Source organism: Chiloscyllium plagiosum, unplaced genomic scaffold, assembly GCF_037043375.1.
Source record: "Chiloscyllium plagiosum isolate Xiang-an unplaced genomic scaffold, Cpla_swu_hap1 HiC_scaffold_4, whole genome shotgun sequence".
Taxonomy (NCBI): domain Eukaryota; kingdom Metazoa; phylum Chordata; class Chondrichthyes; order Orectolobiformes; family Hemiscylliidae; genus Chiloscyllium; species Chiloscyllium plagiosum.
In genome coordinates, this window is record NW_028270142.1 from 124353195 (window position 1) to 124372149 (window position 18955).

At 39.4% G+C, this 18955-nt stretch overlaps 1 protein-coding gene across 10 annotated transcripts in view; it reads right to left on the reverse strand.

Moving 5' to 3' along the window:
* adgrb1a (adhesion G protein-coupled receptor B1a) overlaps window positions 1-18955 on the reverse strand; it is a 568355-nt gene that overhangs the window by 290604 nt on the left and 258796 nt on the right. For all 10 annotated transcript variants that reach the window (XM_043687847.2, XM_043687845.2, XM_043687842.2 and 7 more), the window contains 5 exons: window positions 11812-11913; window positions 9932-10038; window positions 5037-5231; window positions 4277-4345; window positions 299-407 (listed from right to left, as the gene is read on the reverse strand). In XM_043687847.2, the coding sequence (XP_043543782.1) occupies window positions 299-407; window positions 4277-4345; window positions 5037-5231; window positions 9932-10038; window positions 11812-11913 (582 nt within the window). The remainder of the gene's footprint in view (window positions 1-298; window positions 408-4276; window positions 4346-5036; window positions 5232-9931; window positions 10039-11811; window positions 11914-18955) is intronic.

The following is an 18955-nucleotide window of genomic DNA, read 5'->3' on the forward strand; positions in this document are numbered from 1 at the left end:
CTTCTTTCTAATTTCTGGGGCTTTTGGTAGTTTAACTGTTGGGTTATGTGAAAGATTAATCAAAGGAAATGAACTATCTACAATCAAAGAACACAGGTCATGAACCAATGTAAAGATGGATAGAAAGCAATGTGACTCATTGTAAGTCTGCATCAGTCCTAAATACTCAGTGCAACCCATATGGGACTATCTTTATTAGAGCAGTGAGAGGCAGTGGCAGAGAGCAGTGGAATGAAGTAGAAAATTAATATCAATTTCAAGGAACATATTTTAGAAGTAAAAATAAATCTTAGCACACCTAGATTTTCTGTCACAAGATAGGAATCCCTGAAGTCACTCAGTCGAAAGCCAATAACATCAATAAAATTCTCAACAGTTTGCATCACTTCCTTTGCATTTGGCCCAGTCTGTAAGATGAAATGAAGCATCATATGAATTATAGTCACATACTCACAACATAATATTTCAAGAGGTAACAGCATTTAAGCAGATGCTGAATTAAGTGACAACCAGGTGTCCATTGTGGAAGTGTAGAATGGAAACTCTGACCTCCAGATGCCCATAACAATGATCAGTTTAACAATGCTGTGAACATTTCTCCTCCTCTACCATTTTGTTTCTCTTGCCTTATTCATTGTGTTGTTCCATCATATTATCATATCACCAGATTACCTGTAGCTCAATCAAGTTTTCAGTCAAATTTAGTATGGAAGTCACCATGCCTGTCTTATTTTGCACAAATACACTATACAAAGTGGAATGTTATTTGATCTTTCTTCTTTCTGTGGGAAGTTGTGGCATTCTTTCTCCTGCACTGGTTAAGATGAACTAATTCAAGAGAAGGGAGGAACAAGTACTGGATCATCGCCGTCTTGCCAAGTGTCCCACTCCAGCTGCCCAACATTGTGATGTTACCTTCTCCAATGTCACCAACAGGAAGAAGATGAAGGAAAAGATAAAAAAGCAAAATATGGTAAAGAAATTAGGGAGGAATTGACCAATCTGGAGCTGACGGGATCCAGAGCCCGAATGCTGCCTACCTTGCCAATGCCGCCATCTTGAAAATTAGCTATCATCAGGAACTCCTGCAAAGATATCCTAGAGCTGGGCTGACTGATTGCCAATAACCATAATCAATCATCTTTCTTTAAAGGAGGCATGACTGCGAAGACCCTTTCCCTCAATTCCTATTGATTCCAGTTTTACCAGGATTCCTTGGTGCCACGTTTGGTTAAAAGATGCTTGAAAATGAAATGCAGTCACTCTCACCTCATATCAAGTGTTGAGTCAATTTTTCCATGTTTGGATCAAAATGGCAATGAAGCCAGGAACTGAGTGGTCCTGGGGCAACCCAAACTGAGGGTCAGTGAGCAAGTTATGCCTTTCCAAAGCTTGCTGTATGGTACAGTCAATGACCTATTCAATCATTTTGCTCATAGTTTTGTAGATTTACAATGTGCTTGTGTTCCTCTTTGAAGAATGAGATTTGAGACACAATCATTGTTTTTTGATGTTGATTAATGAAATAGAATGGATTAAATTTTCCTCCCACTATATCACTTACTTTTGGATTTCTAAAGGCTAGCTTTGTTCACCCATTTCACTGCCTGACCTCACCACCACCCAAACCCCCTCCCCAAAGGCTACATTCATACTGGAATACAGTTCCAATGGCATCAGTTCTTCAGTATTTTATCCAAATAGCCATTCCTCATGAGTGAACTGTGACAATGGACAATTCTAAACCATAATGCACCACACACACACACACACACACACACACACACCCCTAGAGTCAAAGTCAATATATCCATACCTAGCCCAGGGAGATCAGTTTCAAATATTTCTGTACACACATGGAAGTCTGGCAAAATAGGACTGAGATTGTGAACATTGTCGCCTGGAATTCAGGAGCTTTCTGAGATTGTGTAAGTTCAAAAGTAAGGGTTACATATTCAAGAAAAATCAGCAGTAAATTAGAAGATTAAAATAACTGAAATAGTTGTAAAGCAGAAATAATTTGAATGAGTTTAGGAATGAAATTATTCAGTAAGTACCATTTACATCTTGTGAGCAGACAGAAATAACTCAGCATTAATCTGAAATGTTCAACATCATTTAGCATTCCTGAAATAAAATGGCCACTGTGGCCCTTCCAACCTAATCACTTTTGTTAGCAATTCCTTTTGATGAAGCTGTCTCTGTTAGTCTCCACTCTTTTTTGATTCGTTACCAAGCAACACTCTTAATGGTGATTACAGAACATATACAGTTGAAAATCTCATTACCACTTTGAGCCACCTCATCCATGATAGTAACCATAGCAGCAGAATCTTTAGCAGGATATATTCAGATATATGACAATTGTTAACAATTTCTTCCTTTGGCACTCTTTCCCCAACGAAGTGCAATACTCTGTACTTTAACCACTTTGTTCCCACAATAACAGATTAAAGCATTGTTTGTCAGTGCTTACTCTTTGAAACCAGTGAAACAAATTTAAAATTCAAAGCAGTCCTTTTCAGTGAACTAAATTTAAATTCACTTCGTGTTTCAGACTAAGCATTATCGTCAGCATCTCCTTAAAGTACCTTTCCTGAAATTCTAGTTCCCAGAGTTCCTCAGACTCTGTATATCCTGCAGGTGCAGTAGTATGGGAATGCCTCCCAAATCTGTTCCATATTCCATCAAAGTTAACTGTGGTCAGAGTAGAGCTGTTTATTTAAAATGTTTTTGGTGGACAGCCATACTAGATGACCAAATCTTTCTTTTATATGAACAGATTTGTTGTTTCAGTGTTACTCTCCCATTGAGCAGAATCTTCCTCCCTTACATGATGATTGAAGGCTAAGGTGATCCTTATGGTGTCCAAGTCCTGTGCAGGAGCAATCAGAGCACCTGAAACTGTGGGCCCCACCAAAAGAATCAAACACTGTCATTTTAGGTAGATGGCCATGAGGGGATCTGAAGATGGATCCTGAAGGCTTCTAAAATTTACAGGCCAACAATATGAAGAAGGTAACCTCCACTGAATGGCTTAAAGCTGCATCTGGGACTCTGATATTCCTGGTTTTGCAAATCAGAAGAAATTCAAAAAACAATATTTCCCATTGTTGTTTGGCCTGTTGTTGGGAGATCACCTCCAGTTACCTGTCATGCTTTGTCCACAATGCGAAGGAGAGGATGTGAATTGATCATTGAAAAGATCTCATCTCGTCACCAATTTGGCCCCAAGCTGAGGCTTAACTGATCTGAACAGGCTATTACAAGACAAGTAGTCAATACCAGTCAGATTCTGCCTCCCTCAAAACCTTTCAAGAGGTAGTAATGCCTTCCTTATGTCTTCCTTGTCAAGACTTCCTGATAGGACAAAGTGAGGACCCCAGATACTGGAGAGTTAGAGTCAAAAGGTGTGGCGCTAGAAAAGCACAGCAGGTCAGGCAGCATCCGCGGAGCAGGGGAATCAACTTTTCAGGCATAAGTCCTTCATTGCACATGATCCCAGTTCCAAACATATCTCTGTGGAAGACTCTGTCCCCAAAGTTGAAGGCTTAAGGAAAATCATTTCCACATTCAGATTACTTATCTGTGTTTTGTCCAATATGCCTCACTTCATTTTATAAACTATTTCCTGTTTTTACAAAACTTCAAAGGAACATTTCCTGAATTGATCCTTTGTAGCAAAATTCCAAATGTTTGCTTTGCTAAACAATGGATTTGAAGGAAGGAATAGATGAACATAAGAGCAAAAGATAGAAAAGTAAGAACAATCATGGAATTAATATCATCTCAATCCACCTCTTAGAACATTTCAAAATATGCTATCTACAATTAATTATTTTTGATGTATTAAATGGGCAAGCTATCAATACGAATGAACCTTCAGAACCTCTCCAAGAGTGAGGTACTTATGAAACACACTCTCTTCTGCATTGCATAGGCTATGGATTTTTCTCCATCTCTAACCAGTTTTCAAATGCTGAATTTGAAATGACGCTGGTTAGGAAAAAGTCAATTATCGTAGACTCCAAAATAATTTATCAGATATTTGATTTATTCTTGTCACGATGTCTGTGTTACTATTATGTCAAAAAAAAATCAATTTGTCTTTTTGAACATTAGATCTGTCACTGTAACTCAAACAACCTGATCAGACAATGACTTCTACTCTAAAGAGCAGCAGAGAATTGATCTTCAATGAAAGCATTGAAAAGAAAATAATTGTTTTAACATAGTGTTTTGATTTAAAATTCTCCATTCTGCACTCAATTCTTACCAGCTGAGCTTCTGCCCATCTTGGCCTATTTTCTTCTGAGAGCAAATTGCTCACAATCTGAACAAAATTCTGCAAAATAAATTGGGAAGGTAAGGAGGAGTATAGAAGTCATTAATTAGAAAGTAAATTGCTGAAGAACAATAAATATTTTCTGAAAACATTTGTCTGTTCCACGAAGGGAAAATTATTAGTGAAACACCAATATTCAAGTGCCAAGTTAAAATTGTAAAACATTTCTTCAATTGTGCATCAATAATGTGTCTCAAGCACAGCTTCAAATGTTGTCCCGAAAGCATCAATACAGCATTTCTGCTTCATTCTGAAACCTCCCCACAGATTTGTCTGAATGAAATAGTCAATTGAATGTTCACTAAGTTCAAATAGAGAAGTTCTTTTACCGCCCTGTATCCATTTAGAATGAGGTCTAAACTCTCAAACTAAGCAATATTGCTTGAAAACAGTTTTACACATATTAGATACAACAGTAAGTGAGAGGACTGGAGTTTCAATTCTCAATTTAAAGATCTCCATTGGCTAAAACAGTTAAAGTGAGTGGGAATCTGCCCATGGCTCAGCTCTGTAATTTTGCCCGAAGTACGACTGTAACCATTTTCCCATGATGATTTGCTTTTCAAAGCATATTTAAATCATGAAGACACAAAGGTGGATTGCAAATTCAATTGGGTTCAATGAAACTGGAACTGTGCAGGGAAAATTTCTTCTATATCTTTTCCATCAACCAACCATCACATCTACTAACCTGGATATCTCCAGAGACAGGAGTGTAATAGGTTCTACGGAAGATTTCTGTCATGTTCTTCAAAATGTCAATTAAGGCTAGAATGTCTCCACTGTAGCTGGTCCCTCCTTCCGAAGTGTCTGCCAGCTTTCTTATGATTTCTGACACTCCTTCCCCTGTTAATCCCCGCTGAGCTTTAGACAGGTGTTCTCTTGTCTGCAGGTTAACAATACGTTTTGTGCAATGTATAACTTGATATGAAGATGTGCAAAATCTTAAAAGCATAAATTGAGTTCATACACAATGTACATTTTTGTTATGTTCTTCATGGAAATAATAGGTTATAATGCTAATATCCAGCATCAGTATGAAATGTTACCATTCTGTTTTTCTCGTTAATGATGCTGCCAGATGTGGTGAGCATTTGCAGCATTTTTGCTTTTATTTCAAAGTTCCAGCATCTATAATATTTTTCTCAATCCCATACAATGAGTTGATCACAAGGGCAGTAAATAGTGGAATTAAAATTAAAGTTAATGCTTATTTTTGAAAGTATTTGATCATATAATGCCATTTCCCTCAAATTGATCTTTTCCCATTTCTTGAAAAACAACCATGCTGTGTGGGCATCTTCAAACCTGAAGTCATCTAACACCCATTCAGCCTTTCTGCTCTAGCTAGATCGATTTGCTAAACAGACAATAGGATGTTGACTGCAACTACGTACAGGGTACATGAATAGGATCCTAAATTACTACAGGATTTGTAGGGAGCACACAAGCCCAAGGTCTATCTTCTACCAGTTCCTTCTTTATTCTGACCTAATCCCTGCAAAATCATAAGAGTGGTAGTGCAACCCAACCAGACCAACAGATAACATTCCCCCACTCAGTTCTTTTGTCCTGTAATTATTACATTGCATGCATGTGTATATTGTGTGTGTGTACGTGTGTATGCATGTGTGCGCATATGTATGTATGTTTGTACTAATTTATTTTCATTTGTCAATTCTAAGTCCTTGACTTTACAAATTCAGATGATTTTGAGGTTTCACTATCCTCACCTATCATTTTCTCTTCAGATTTGGAAGAATGACCGTTAATTGGGTCGAAGGTACTTCACTTGAACTGTTTTCTTGATAGTTGGAGCTATTTTTCTCTGTTGATTTAGAGAGTCTGTAACCTCTTGCATTAATTTGCAGAGAACTCTGGAGTGGTATGCCACTCTTTATTGCTGCCATAGTGGTTCCTGCTGATTTTTTTTTTAAGTATCTTGAATCTTTGCACATTATCTATGTCTTTATAGTTGTGTCTTTCATGGAGTTGTTTGCACTATATTTTTAATGGATGTCGGTGGAATATGGTTCTCATTCTGCTTGGAGATCTGTGCTGAACAAGGTAAACTTATCACTTCATGCTCTTGAATATTTTGGTTGATCTCCTGTCCTCTCAGTGTGGATTATTCAATTAGAATATTTGCCCTTCTGGTCTAATTTGATGAATCTTGCTATGTAAATAACATGAATATGACCCAAATTACTACAGAAGTACACATGTCTCAGGTTTGTCTCCTACAAACTCCTTTTTTATTCTGATCAAGTCCTTGTGAAATCAACAACGTGGCTGGTGATTACTGCATGCACCCAATCAACTCTTCAGACCCATACACAACAAAAGTCTACCTTATCATGTTATGAAAAGGGAAATTGTGTTTACAACAGCAATATTGGCATAGCAATAATGTCAGTGGACCTGCAATCCAGAGGCACAGATGGATGCACTGGGCTTATCGGTCAAAGTCCACCATGCATTAAATTTAATTGATAAAATCTGGAATTGAAAGCTAGTCACAGTAATGTTGTTTATGAAACTATCACTGTTTGTCATAAAACCTATTTGGTTCATTAATGTCCTTTAGGGAATGGAACCCTGTCAGCTGGTCTGGTCTATGTTTGATTCCAGACACAGAGTAATGTGATTACATCTTAACTGCCCCCTAGAATAGCCTAGCTAGCCATTGATTTCAACTGCAGTTAGTAATGGTAGCAAATGCAGACCTCATTAACAATGCCCATATCTCACGGAAGAATATATTTTAAAAATACAATCTATATGGGATGTATACTTGATGTTGCTTTGAGTTATATTTTGGAGATGAATAGATGTATTAAAGACTAAATGCACTAATTAAATACTTCACAAACTTTACACTATTTGTTAGCTATGATCTAACCACTGACTTTATTCAAAAGAGGACAAAAATTATACAGAGGAACATGAAAGCACTTTCAATTTTAATTGTCATTCAAACACTTTGCAAATGCAAGTGTCTCTAATTGTAATTCAGCAGCTGTCATTTTCTCTCAAAATTACTTTACTTTACCATCTCTCTCCCTTCCTTAAAAAAACCCTGAAAAAAGTAATTTTCTCTGCATGTTCAGTAAAACACACCCTTAACATTAGAATGGATTGCCACCGTCTCATCAGTACAGTGCAGTTTCCTTCTCACTATGGGTATTGTGTAAATTGTAAGTTCCTGTTGTTTAACTGAGATGGACAGTGGGACAACATTTGTGGATATGTCCTCCGTACCACAGAGAACAGGATTTATGGTGAATAGATTCCAGGGATGTTTGAGTGAAATCCCCATTTCCAAGCATATGATGGACGGAAGGTCATAGATGAAGCAGCTGAAGATCGTTGGATACTTGAACGATGTGGTTCCCAAACTGTGGGTTAAAGACCTCTGAACTGTGAAAATAATCAGTCTGAATTCAGCAAAATTTATGTTTCCAATCTATATGATTCATACCCTGTCCCCTTTCCCTTGCTGAATGAGATTTGCTGGAAATGGAGGCTCTAGTTCAGCATTTTCAGAGGTCTCTGAAGTCGGACTGACATTGCAAAAATCTATTCCTCCATATCCTCCTGAACCCGTTACTCTCCACCTTGCTGTTAGCCATCTTTTCTAGTTCAGTATCATCTCGGAACTTGGAAATGACTTCCTGTTTACCCAAAACATTAATATTTGTCAAAAAAGCCAAGGTACTAACAGTACTATTGTATACTTCCCATCAGCCTGAAAAGCAATCAACTATTAATCACCAATCTCTGCTTTCTGTCCCTTAACCAATTTTGTACCCATGTAACCACTGCCTATTCAATCCCATAGGTTTCTGTTAGTTCACACTTTAATCATTTTTTTAAATCCAATGTACACATCAAGCATACAACTCTCATTAAACTTCTCTGTTCAAAGAAATCACAAAGTTAGTTGAACACAATTCGACTTTAACAAAAGAAAATCATTATAGATGCTGGCTATCTGAAAATATCCACATAAACCATTCACAGCAGGACAAGCAGCTACTGTGGAGAAAGAAATAGAGTTAACATTTCTGATCAATGGGATTAAAGAGCTTAACAAAGGTTAGATCTGTATTAGATTTTAAGCAAGCGTAAAAAAAGAGAAAGCTCAAAGGGAGGAAGACACAAAAGGGAAGACCCTTGATAAAAGTCTGGTGTGATTAATTAACAAGAGAGATGATGGGACAAAGCAAAACCTGGGTGTAAAGGGGCATAAAGAAACAACATGTTTATCTGAAGGATTTGTAAATTGCAGAAACAAAATCATAACCAGCAACGTCTACCTGAAGGAAGCAGTCACAATCTAAGATTGTTGAACCCAGTATTGAGCTGAAAATGCATTGCTGGAAAAGGGCAGCAGGTCAGGCAGCATCCAAGGAGCAGGAGAATCGACGTTTCGGGCATAAGCCCTTCTTCAGGAATGAGGAAGGTGTGCCAAGCAGGCTAAGATAAAAGGTAGGGAGCTCCCTACCTTTTATCTTAGCCTGCTTGGCACACTTTCTTCATTCCTGAAGAAGGGCTTATGCCCGAAACGTCGATTCTCCTGCTCCTTGGATGCTGCCTGACCTGCTGCCCTTTTCCAGCAACGCATTTTCAGCTCTGATCTCCAGCATCTGCAGTCCTCACTTTCTCCTCGAAGAACCCAGTATTGAGTCTGGAAGGCAGTACAGTGCCTAATCAAAAGGTGAAGGAATGCTCAAAGTGCTTCATTGGAAGTCTGCTGGAAGGCAAGGACATCATGATGGTCCCAACAGGTATGACAGCTTTGATTTCAAATTCACTGACATCACATAACAAAATTTACCCATTAAAGTGCGATAGAAAAATACTCAAATTAAATCGATTTAAATTGTTGTATTTTATTGAGATGGGCAATTAGTTTTACAATTGCTGATTCATGGTAATGGATGATCCTGGCAGAACCTCAGTTCTTTATATGTATTTTGATCTTCATTCTCGATTAGGGTGTCATTGTCCAGATCACTATTAACTACTCATCCCTAGCTCCCCTCAGAATCTCTCATGGACCTGCCTCTGAAAACAATGTGACTTGTTGAGTCAATTCAGAAGGATATTAAGAGTTAACAATCAAGAAACATCAAACTTCTTAAATTGGTAACTACTCTGGCCATTACCTGTTCAGTGTCAGTAAAATTTGCTAAATCTCTCATGTAAAAATATATTTTTTTAAATAGCAAAAGGAGAAATAATGCCAGAAGACAATCTCCAGTTATTGTTCAAAATAGAAATACAGAAAACAGGAATATGAGAAGGCCAGTCAGCTCATCAGGTCTGCTCCATCATTAAAGTGATCATGTTTGATCCTCCATCTCAACACTCCCTTTCTCTCCCATATCATTTGACTCCTCATCTCTACTATTAGTTACAAATACTGTATATAATTAGTGGAACTGTGAATAGAAAAAAAAAGTGGGTAATAGATTATGAACGAGAAATGACATTAAAATTCTACACATAATAGATATCGCAAATTCCTAGATCAGAGAATACCTTCTGCAATGATAGCAATACATCAAGTAATATACTTACCTCTGACTGCAACATCTGGTAGTCATTGGAAATGCATTTGGTAAAACGCGGAGGCTCCCAAAAAGCAATTCCCTCATCATCTAGGACACAATTTCTCAGGATTATTCCTGAGAAAATCAAAATATTTGGTTGTTACATTTGTCAATGTCATTTCACAGTGAAATAGTAGGCATTTTTCTGCCAATGCCTAACAAGTGCATAAAAATACCCTCTGTGCTTTAATTTAGTGCAGTTGTTGATTCATTTATTTGTCATTTATTTAAACAGCATGGATAGAATTTGGAAGAATGTATTGAAGGTTTGTACAAGCGCAGTGAATCAGTATTATTGTCAAATAAAGTCAAATAACGCACACTTAATTGGTAAACTGAGTCCCAGTACTTTCTTCCTTGGTAATAATTCAAACAAAATTCATCTCATTCAACTATAAAACTTAGCAGGACTTTTTTGTTGAAATATGATTTGACTTGCTTTACAAAACAATCTATAATGTAATTGCCGGTGACTAACTTTCAGGATTCCATGATTATTAGCTTCTGACTAAGGGTCTTCTTCTTCCCCTTCCTAACCAGAATCAACTGTCCTAAGTCTTCATCACTTCTTGGTCAAAAAGTATTACCTTGGGAGTCCCTTGAGGACTCACAGCAATGTTTGCTGTGTCTCAGAATACTCTGCCTCAAGTTCTCTGCTTTAATGATGACTCCAGGTATATTGAATGTACATTGTATTCTATTGCAAAAATTCATAACAATTCACTCCCAATACATTTATTCTATGTGGCAGTTGATGACTGTCGATATTCTATGTGGAGGTTGAGGTTAAACTCAATTTTCTCTCCTAATGACAGCATATTTTAATCAGCTATGGATATTGTTATCTGTAGCTCAAAGACCCATTTGTTAAAGGTGAGAAATAGATGAACACAAATTATGACTTTTCATCTCAATGATTATAATGGCCTGGCACTTATGAAGAGGCCAAGAGTCTATGCAGTAAATAAGGGTTTTGAGGTTTGGGAAGACGTAGGTCCAGCCTTATTTAATAGTAGAATCTAATTGTGATGTTCTTCTTATGCTTCCCGTCTAAAAATTGTTCAGATTGACAGGCTAATCATCAGATGGGAAAACCAGTGCATTTCCATAGATACTTGGGAATGGTTTCCAACAGCCCAGAGTGACAGAATAATGATTAAGGATATGGCTTGGTTGGCAGATAGCAGCAGCATGAGGTAGTCACCAATTACAGTAGTGAGGACAGCGTGCAAGCGAAAATAAGAAATCCATCTTCAAATGTGTGGGAGGAATGCTCCATGAGGAGTGCTAGAAGGAAGCATTAACTTCAGAAGCCAGCACTTATTTTCTGCTGTGTTTCTTAATCCCGAGGAAACTCAGTTATGAGGCATTCTTCAAACTATATCTTTGTTTTTACCTTCTTAAATTATTGAAAATGGCGCCATACCATGGTGACAAATGAAAACTTCTCCCTGTATTTTATTGTATTCTTGCTGTAAAATACTGGTGACAATAAAATCAAAATCATTCATTTTAAATCAGTTTCCAAATTGCATTGAGAGAGCCTGATTGAAATGTGCTAATAATGTCTTCTGCCTCTCTAAGACAACGTGACCTACCACGAATCAAAAACAGCACCAGGCAACTATGCAGAAGGTTAGGAAAATATACACTGATTTTATGATTTCACTGCCCAACCTCTCTTCCATGTAGAGGAGACGTGTATCAAAAAGTATCCAATAGTTACTGATATTCCCTCCCAAACACAATTTCAACATCATGTTTATTCAAAACTTCTAAACGTTAAATGGACATATGATATATCCCTTTAAAGGAAGGAAAGGTCCACTCCCTGCCAGAAATATTTACCTGCAGCACTCGGTGGGCAACTGACCACTGCAGACTCTCCAGCTGGTGTCTTTGTCCACACCACGGAGTTGTAGTTTTCTTCCTGACAATACTCATGAGGTGCTAAAGCAGAAATTATGCATTAGTTATGATAGACAAATAGTTAAAGCAAACACTTCTTTCACTCCTCTATGCCAATTAGCATTTGAATAATAAAACAGAAGAATTCAGCTGCATTAGCTGATTCTATTCTATCTTGACCTTGCAATGCTGCATGTAACATTAATTTAGATAGTTTGAGGGTACATCATGCCTTACAATAAAATACCATTTCATCACTCCCTTTTAGGAGATCGTGGAAAATTATTTTTCATAGTTTGAAGCTACGGTCACAAAAACAGAGATGGAGCTTGAAGCGTGCTTATGAGCATTGCAGTGACCAAGTCTACTGGTAACTCACTGAGAAAATTAGAATTAAGACAGAGCAATTCAAGCATTGCAGCTGAAGCTTTGTACATTACATCTTCGCACCAATGCTAAATTCACTCATATAGGACAGAGTCCATGACGACTGAAACCGGTGAACATGTCAGTTCATTCACAAGATAAATACTTTGCAGTGCCTAGGAATGTAACAGATAACACAATGAAAGTCATGGTGAGTGCAAGGTAGCATTACTCCTGCAAGCATTGCAAATGATTAAGCAGTTCCGAATAGCAATGACCTTGCAGCTTATCTACATATTTAATTTGGAATATATTTTGTGTGATAAAGGGCGTTAGAATCCATGTATGCGGGTACTTGTGAGAGAATGTAACACCACAGTACTGGAAGGAGTCCAGCAGTCTTCATAAGATTACTGGTATGGAGACATGGTATAAACATGACTTTTGAATCTTTCTGTTTGTTGCAATCAGCAAATTATGCCCAGAATGCTCTCGACACTGCGCCCTTCTGGCAGTCCTGAAATTGCAGCCAAGTTTCTGTGCAAGCAAATATACAAATCCAAATTTAAAATCTGCTATAAATCAGTGTGAACTTGAGCATAATTGTACACGATGGAATTAAGAGTGGAAAAGAGCCATAGAGTTGCAGGGCACAAGGTGGACAATCATAAAAGCTGAGTGAAATGATTCCCCTTTAAACTGAGAAACAGAAGTTAAGCAGTACCTATCTCTCTGTCCTGCAAATGTTTAAAGAGTAATTAATTTAAATTGTTCTGCAAAGTGTCTGAAGTATTTTTATCGTTTCCTACCCTTTGGAGAAATAACCAGAAAACGACCCATCCATCAAATGTTTATTAGGGATGGATGAATTCTGCAGCAGTGGATCAGGATTTAATTTACTGCTGGCCAACTGCTTTGTGCTGGATTCATACAACCACCTCAGCTTGTGTGCATAAAATCTTGGAGATGCATCTTACAGGATATCCACAGGCTGGAAGGTAGGTGGCTGGTTCTATAAAAGGGGCAATTGTAAGAGTGACAAGGTTAGCATTATGTTAGTCACTCACCTGTGGCCCAACTAAGAGCCTAAAGTGGACAATCCCATCCCTCTGAAGGGCCTCACCCCAGCGCCGCTTAGTTTTAACGAGTGACAGGAGAGGTTTATGGTCAAAGTGCAAACCTTGACGCAGATGACAGGCTGTGAAACGGAGTGGTGAGCTGGCACATTTCCAAATCCCTGAAGCCAATCGGAAATCTCACACCTCATAGCTTTCCATCCCTAAGGACATTTCCCCCATCACTCTACCCAAAATGCCCAGCCCCACTCCACTGAGCAGGTTTGGCCTGTCCTGGTTGAGGAACCTATCGGGGGTTTTGGAGTATTCCTGACAACTCTTTGTCCTCGGGGTCTCCTACAGTAGTGTTAGGGGCCACTCTTACTGGTGGCATTGTTAGTATGAGAGCAAAAAGCCTCAAAGCTCTATGAAACAGGGCCAGAATGGGATGAATGCCTTGCCTGAATACAATTAAATTCTGTTGGCTAAAAACTTAAAGCAGGGCTAAAAGTGTGTCAATCTTGTCTCATATATATTCTCTGAGGTAAAAGAAATCCCCATCAATACTCAGTCCCACCATATGCAATGGAATTAATCCCTGCTCCCCCAAGTAAATGCGATTGGAAGATATTTTTATTTATTCACAGGGAAGTAGCCAATTTTACTGACAGGAATTGGATTAGATGAAGGGCTCAAGCAGCAAGTTTAAAAGGTCATGAACATGATTTGTAAGCAAACTAAAACTCCTTGACATTTCGTTCAATTTGAGTTGATTCTGACCAGATTTAGCTGCTATTTGGGAGAAAGTCAGGTGGAAAATTATATCAACAAGATCGCTTTGTTAGCCATAAATACTAGTGATTCATGCAAGTTATATTCACGTTCACTTTCACACACAGGAAAGGGCTGCGGAGACAGCCAGTCCCTGTTGAATCCCCATGACAACGCCCTGACAAATCAGAGTCAACTTGCCTGATTTGAATTTAATCAGTTTGCTATGACCATGAAAACCTGTTGCACCCCATGCCAAGAATAGCACAACGAATCAGCACCCTCTTCCCATATTATACACATTGGTGCATCCTTTCTAAATTAGTTTCCCTGCATACAGTCCTGATGAGTGTAAGGTAAAAAGCTTTGCATGTGTGTGCGTGTGTAAACATTATATATATATATATATATATATATATACAGATATATATATGCTGTGTCTTTTTAAAATTATTTCTTATGATTGAAAGCCTACTCGCTAGCCTAGCTCAAGGCTTCATATAATTAAGATATGGCAAATTATCTCTCGTATACTCTCTGAATGCATCTGAGTCCTCACTATTTGCATGCAGAACTTCACAGAACGGTTTTGGTACAGAAGAAGGCTATTTGGCCCATTGTGCCAGCACTGGGTCTTCAAATGACCATCATTACCTAGTAAAAAGGAAGCTCCTCGGATGCTGCCTGAATTGCTGTGCTCTTCCAGCACCACTAATCCAGAATCATTACCTAGTGCCAATCTCTTGCTTTTTCCCATACTATCGCGATCTAACTAATCATCCAATAGTCTCCTGAATACCTCAGTTGAACCTGCCTCCACTGCACTTCCAAGCAGAGCATTCTGTACTCTAACCAGCCACTGTGTGCAAAAGTTTCTTTCTCACATCACCTTTGCTTTTTCTGCAGATAATTTTAAATCAATGCCTTTATTCCTGTTCCTTTTATGAACAGCTTTTGTTTATCCAGACTGATCAGGATTTTGAAAACCACTGTCAAATCTCCTCTCAGCCTTCCTCTCCAAGAATAACAGTCCTAACTTCTTCAATCTATCCTCATAACTGAAGTTTCTCACCCGTGGAATCATTCTTGTGAATCATCTCTGCACACTATAAAATGAATGCAAATCTTTCCTATAATGTGGTCCCCACAATATAGAACATAGAACATAGAAGAATACACCGCAGTACAGGCCCTTTGGCCCTCGATGTTGCGCCGATCCAAGCCCACCTAACCTACACTAGCCCACTATCCTCCATATGCCTATCCAATGCCCGCTTAAATGCCCATAAAGAGGGAGAGTCCACCACTGCTACTGGCAGGGCATTCCATGAACTCACGACTCGCTGAGGAATGAACCTACCCCTAACATCTGTCCTATACCTACCACCCCTTAATTTAAAGCTATGCCCCCTCGTAATAGCTGACTCCATACGTGGAAAAAGGTTCTCACGGTCAACCCTATCTAAACCCCTAATCATCTTGTACACCTCTATCAAGTCACCCCTAAACCTTAATTTCTCCAATGAAAACAACCCCAAGTGCCTCAGCCTTTCCTCATACGATCTTCCTACCATACCAGGCAACATCCTGGTAAACCTCCTCTGCACCCGTTCCAGTGCCTCCGCATCCTTCCTATAGTATGGCGACCAAAACTGCACACAATACTCCAGATGCGGCCGCACCAGAGTCTTATACAACTGCAACATGATCTCAGGACTCCGGAACTCAATTCCTCTACCAATAAAAGCCAGTACGCCATATGCCTTCTTCACCGCACTATTTACCTGGGTGGCAACTTTCAAAGACCTGTGTACATGGACACCAAGATCCCTCTGCTCATCCACACTACCAAGTATCCGACCATTAGCCCAATACCCCATCTTTTTATTACTCTTACCAAAGTGAACCACCTCACACTTAGCTACATTGAACTCCATTTGCCACCTTTCTGCCCAGTTCTGCAGCTTACCTATATCCAGCTGTAACCTGCCACATCCTTCCTCACTGTCAACAACTCCTCTGACTTTCGTATCATTCGCAAACTTGCTCACCCAACCTTCTAACCCCTCCTCCAGGTCATTTATAAAAATGACAAACACCAATGGTCCCAAAACAGATCCTTGCGGAACACCGCTAGTAACTGCACTCCAAGATGAACCTTTACCATCAACTACTACCCTCTGTCTTCTTCCAGCAGCCAATTCCTATTCCAAACCTCCAACTCACTCTCAATGCCATATCTCCGTATTTTTTGAAGTAGCCTACCATGGGGAACCTTATCAAACGCCTTACTAAAATCCATATACAGCACATCTACCACTTTGCCCTCGTCCACCTCCTTAATGACCTTCTCAAAGAATTCAATAAGGTTTGTGAGGCACGACCTGCCCTTCACAAAACCATGCTGACTATCCTTGATCACATTATTCCTATCCAGATGTTCATAAATCCTATCCCTTACAATTCTCTCTAAGACTTTGCCCACAACAGAAGTGAGACTCACCGGCCTATAGTTACTAGGGTTATCCCTACTCCTCTTCTTGAACAAGGGAACCACATTTGCTAGCCTCCAATCTTCTGGCACTATTCCTGTAGACAACGAGGACATAAAAATCAAGGCCAATGGCTCTGCAATCTCCTCCCTTGCTTCCCAGAGAATCCTAGGATAAATGCCATCAGGCCCAGGGGACTTATCTATTTTCACCCTTTCCAGAATTTCCAACACCTCTTCCCTACATACCTCAAAGCCATTCATTCTACTTAATTGTGACTCAGTATTCACATCGGCAACAATGTCCTGTTCCTGAGTGAATACTGATAAAGTATTCATTCAGTGTCTCCCCAATCTCTTCAGCCTCCACACGCAACTTCCCACTCCTATCCTTGACTGGACCTATTCCTACCCTAGTCATTCTTTTATTCCTGACATACCTATAGAAAGCCTTCGGGTTTCCCTAATCCTACCAACTAAGGACCTTTCATGTCCCCTCCTTGCTGCTCTTGGCTCTCTCTTCAGGTCCTTCCTGGCTACCTTATAACTCTCAATCGCCCCAATTGAACCTTCACGCCTCATCTTTACATAGGCCGCCCTCTTCCATTTAACAAGGGATTCCAATTCCTTATTAAACCACGGCTCCCTCACTCGACCCTTTCCTCCCTGCCTGACAGGTACATACTTATCAAGGACACTCAATAGTTGCTCCTTGAACAAGCTCCACATATCAATTACTCTCTTGCCTTGAAGCCTACTTTTCCAAGCCACGCATCCTAAGTCATGCCTCACCGCATCATAATTTCCCTGCCCCCAGCTATAACTCTTGCCCTGCAGTGCACACTTATCCCTCTCCATCACTCGAGTAAAAGTCACCGAATTGTGGTCGCTGTCCCCAAAGTGCTCACCTACCTCTAATTCTAACACCTGGAAGTGTATGTAATACTCTATCTGTGATCTCACCAGTGTCTTGTACAAGTTCAACATCACCTTGTTTTTGTACTCGATGTCCCTGTGGATAAAGTTGAGGACACTGTGTGCTTTATCAACTGCTCTCTCCACTTGCCCTGAACCTTCAATGATCTGCGCATAGAAAATCCCAAGTCATTCTGATCCTGCAACCCCTTTAGAATTACATCACCTATTTTAGATTATCTTTTAATGTTCTCCTACTGAAGTACATCATCTCCCACTTCTCTGCTTTGAATCTCATCCATTACCTATCTGACCACTGCACCACCTTGACCTTTTGGAGTTCCACAATGTGCTCCTTACATTTCATAATCTTTCAAAGTTTTGTGTGTCATCTGCAAACTTTGAAATTGAGCCATTAACACCAAGATGCAGAACATCAATTACTACCCCATTAGTCTACTCACAATCATCAGTAAATTGATGGAAGGCGTCATCAATAGTGTTATCAAGTAGCACTTACTTAGCAATGGAGAAAGTGAGGTCTGCAGATGCTGGAGATCAGAGCTGGAAATGTGTTGCTGGAAAAGCGCAGCAGGTCAGGCAGCATCCAGGGAACAGGAGAATCGACGTTTCGGGCATAAGCCCTGAAGAAGGGCTTATGCCCGAAACGTCGATTCTCCTGTTCCCTGGATGCTGCCTGACCTGCTGCGCTTTTCCAGCAACACATTTCCAGCTCTTACTTAGCAATGACCAATTAACTGATGTTCAGTTTAGATTCTCTGAGAACCACTGCTAATCTCTTTCCAGCTTTGGTCTGGATATGGATAAATGAAATGAAGTTAACAGGTAATATAAGAGTGGTTTCCCTTGATATTGGGGCTGTATTTGACTGAGTGTGGCATCAAGGAGTTCAAGCAAGACTAGAGTTGATGGAAATCAGGGAAATATGTACATTATCACTGAGGTTTTTTTTTATTTGTCCATATTTTACTGGCTAAGTCAGCTTTTATTGCAAATTCCTAATTGCCCACAGGGGTAGTTAAGAGTCAGCTACAATGCTGTGTGTCTGGAGTCACATGTAGGCTTGACTAGGTAAGGACAGTAGATTTCTTTCCCTAAAGAACCTTAGTGGATCAGATGGATTTTTATGACATTGATAGTGGCTACATGGTTGCTATTAGGTTCACTTGTTTTTAAAGGTTTTATTGAATTTAAATTTTCACAACCTGCCATTGTTGGATTCAAAGTCATGTCACCAGAATATTAACCTATGGTTCTGGAAAACAAATTCAGAAACATTACCACTACACTGCTACCTGCTCTACTATCAATATCATGGAGTTAACAATTGGTCAGAACCTGATTTGGACTCGCCAATTATCGTGGTCACGAGAAATACTGGTCACAAGAAAATGTCAGAGGGTAGGAATCCTGCAGCGAGTAACTCACTTCCCCAGAGCTGGTCCACTATGTGCAAGTCAGGAGT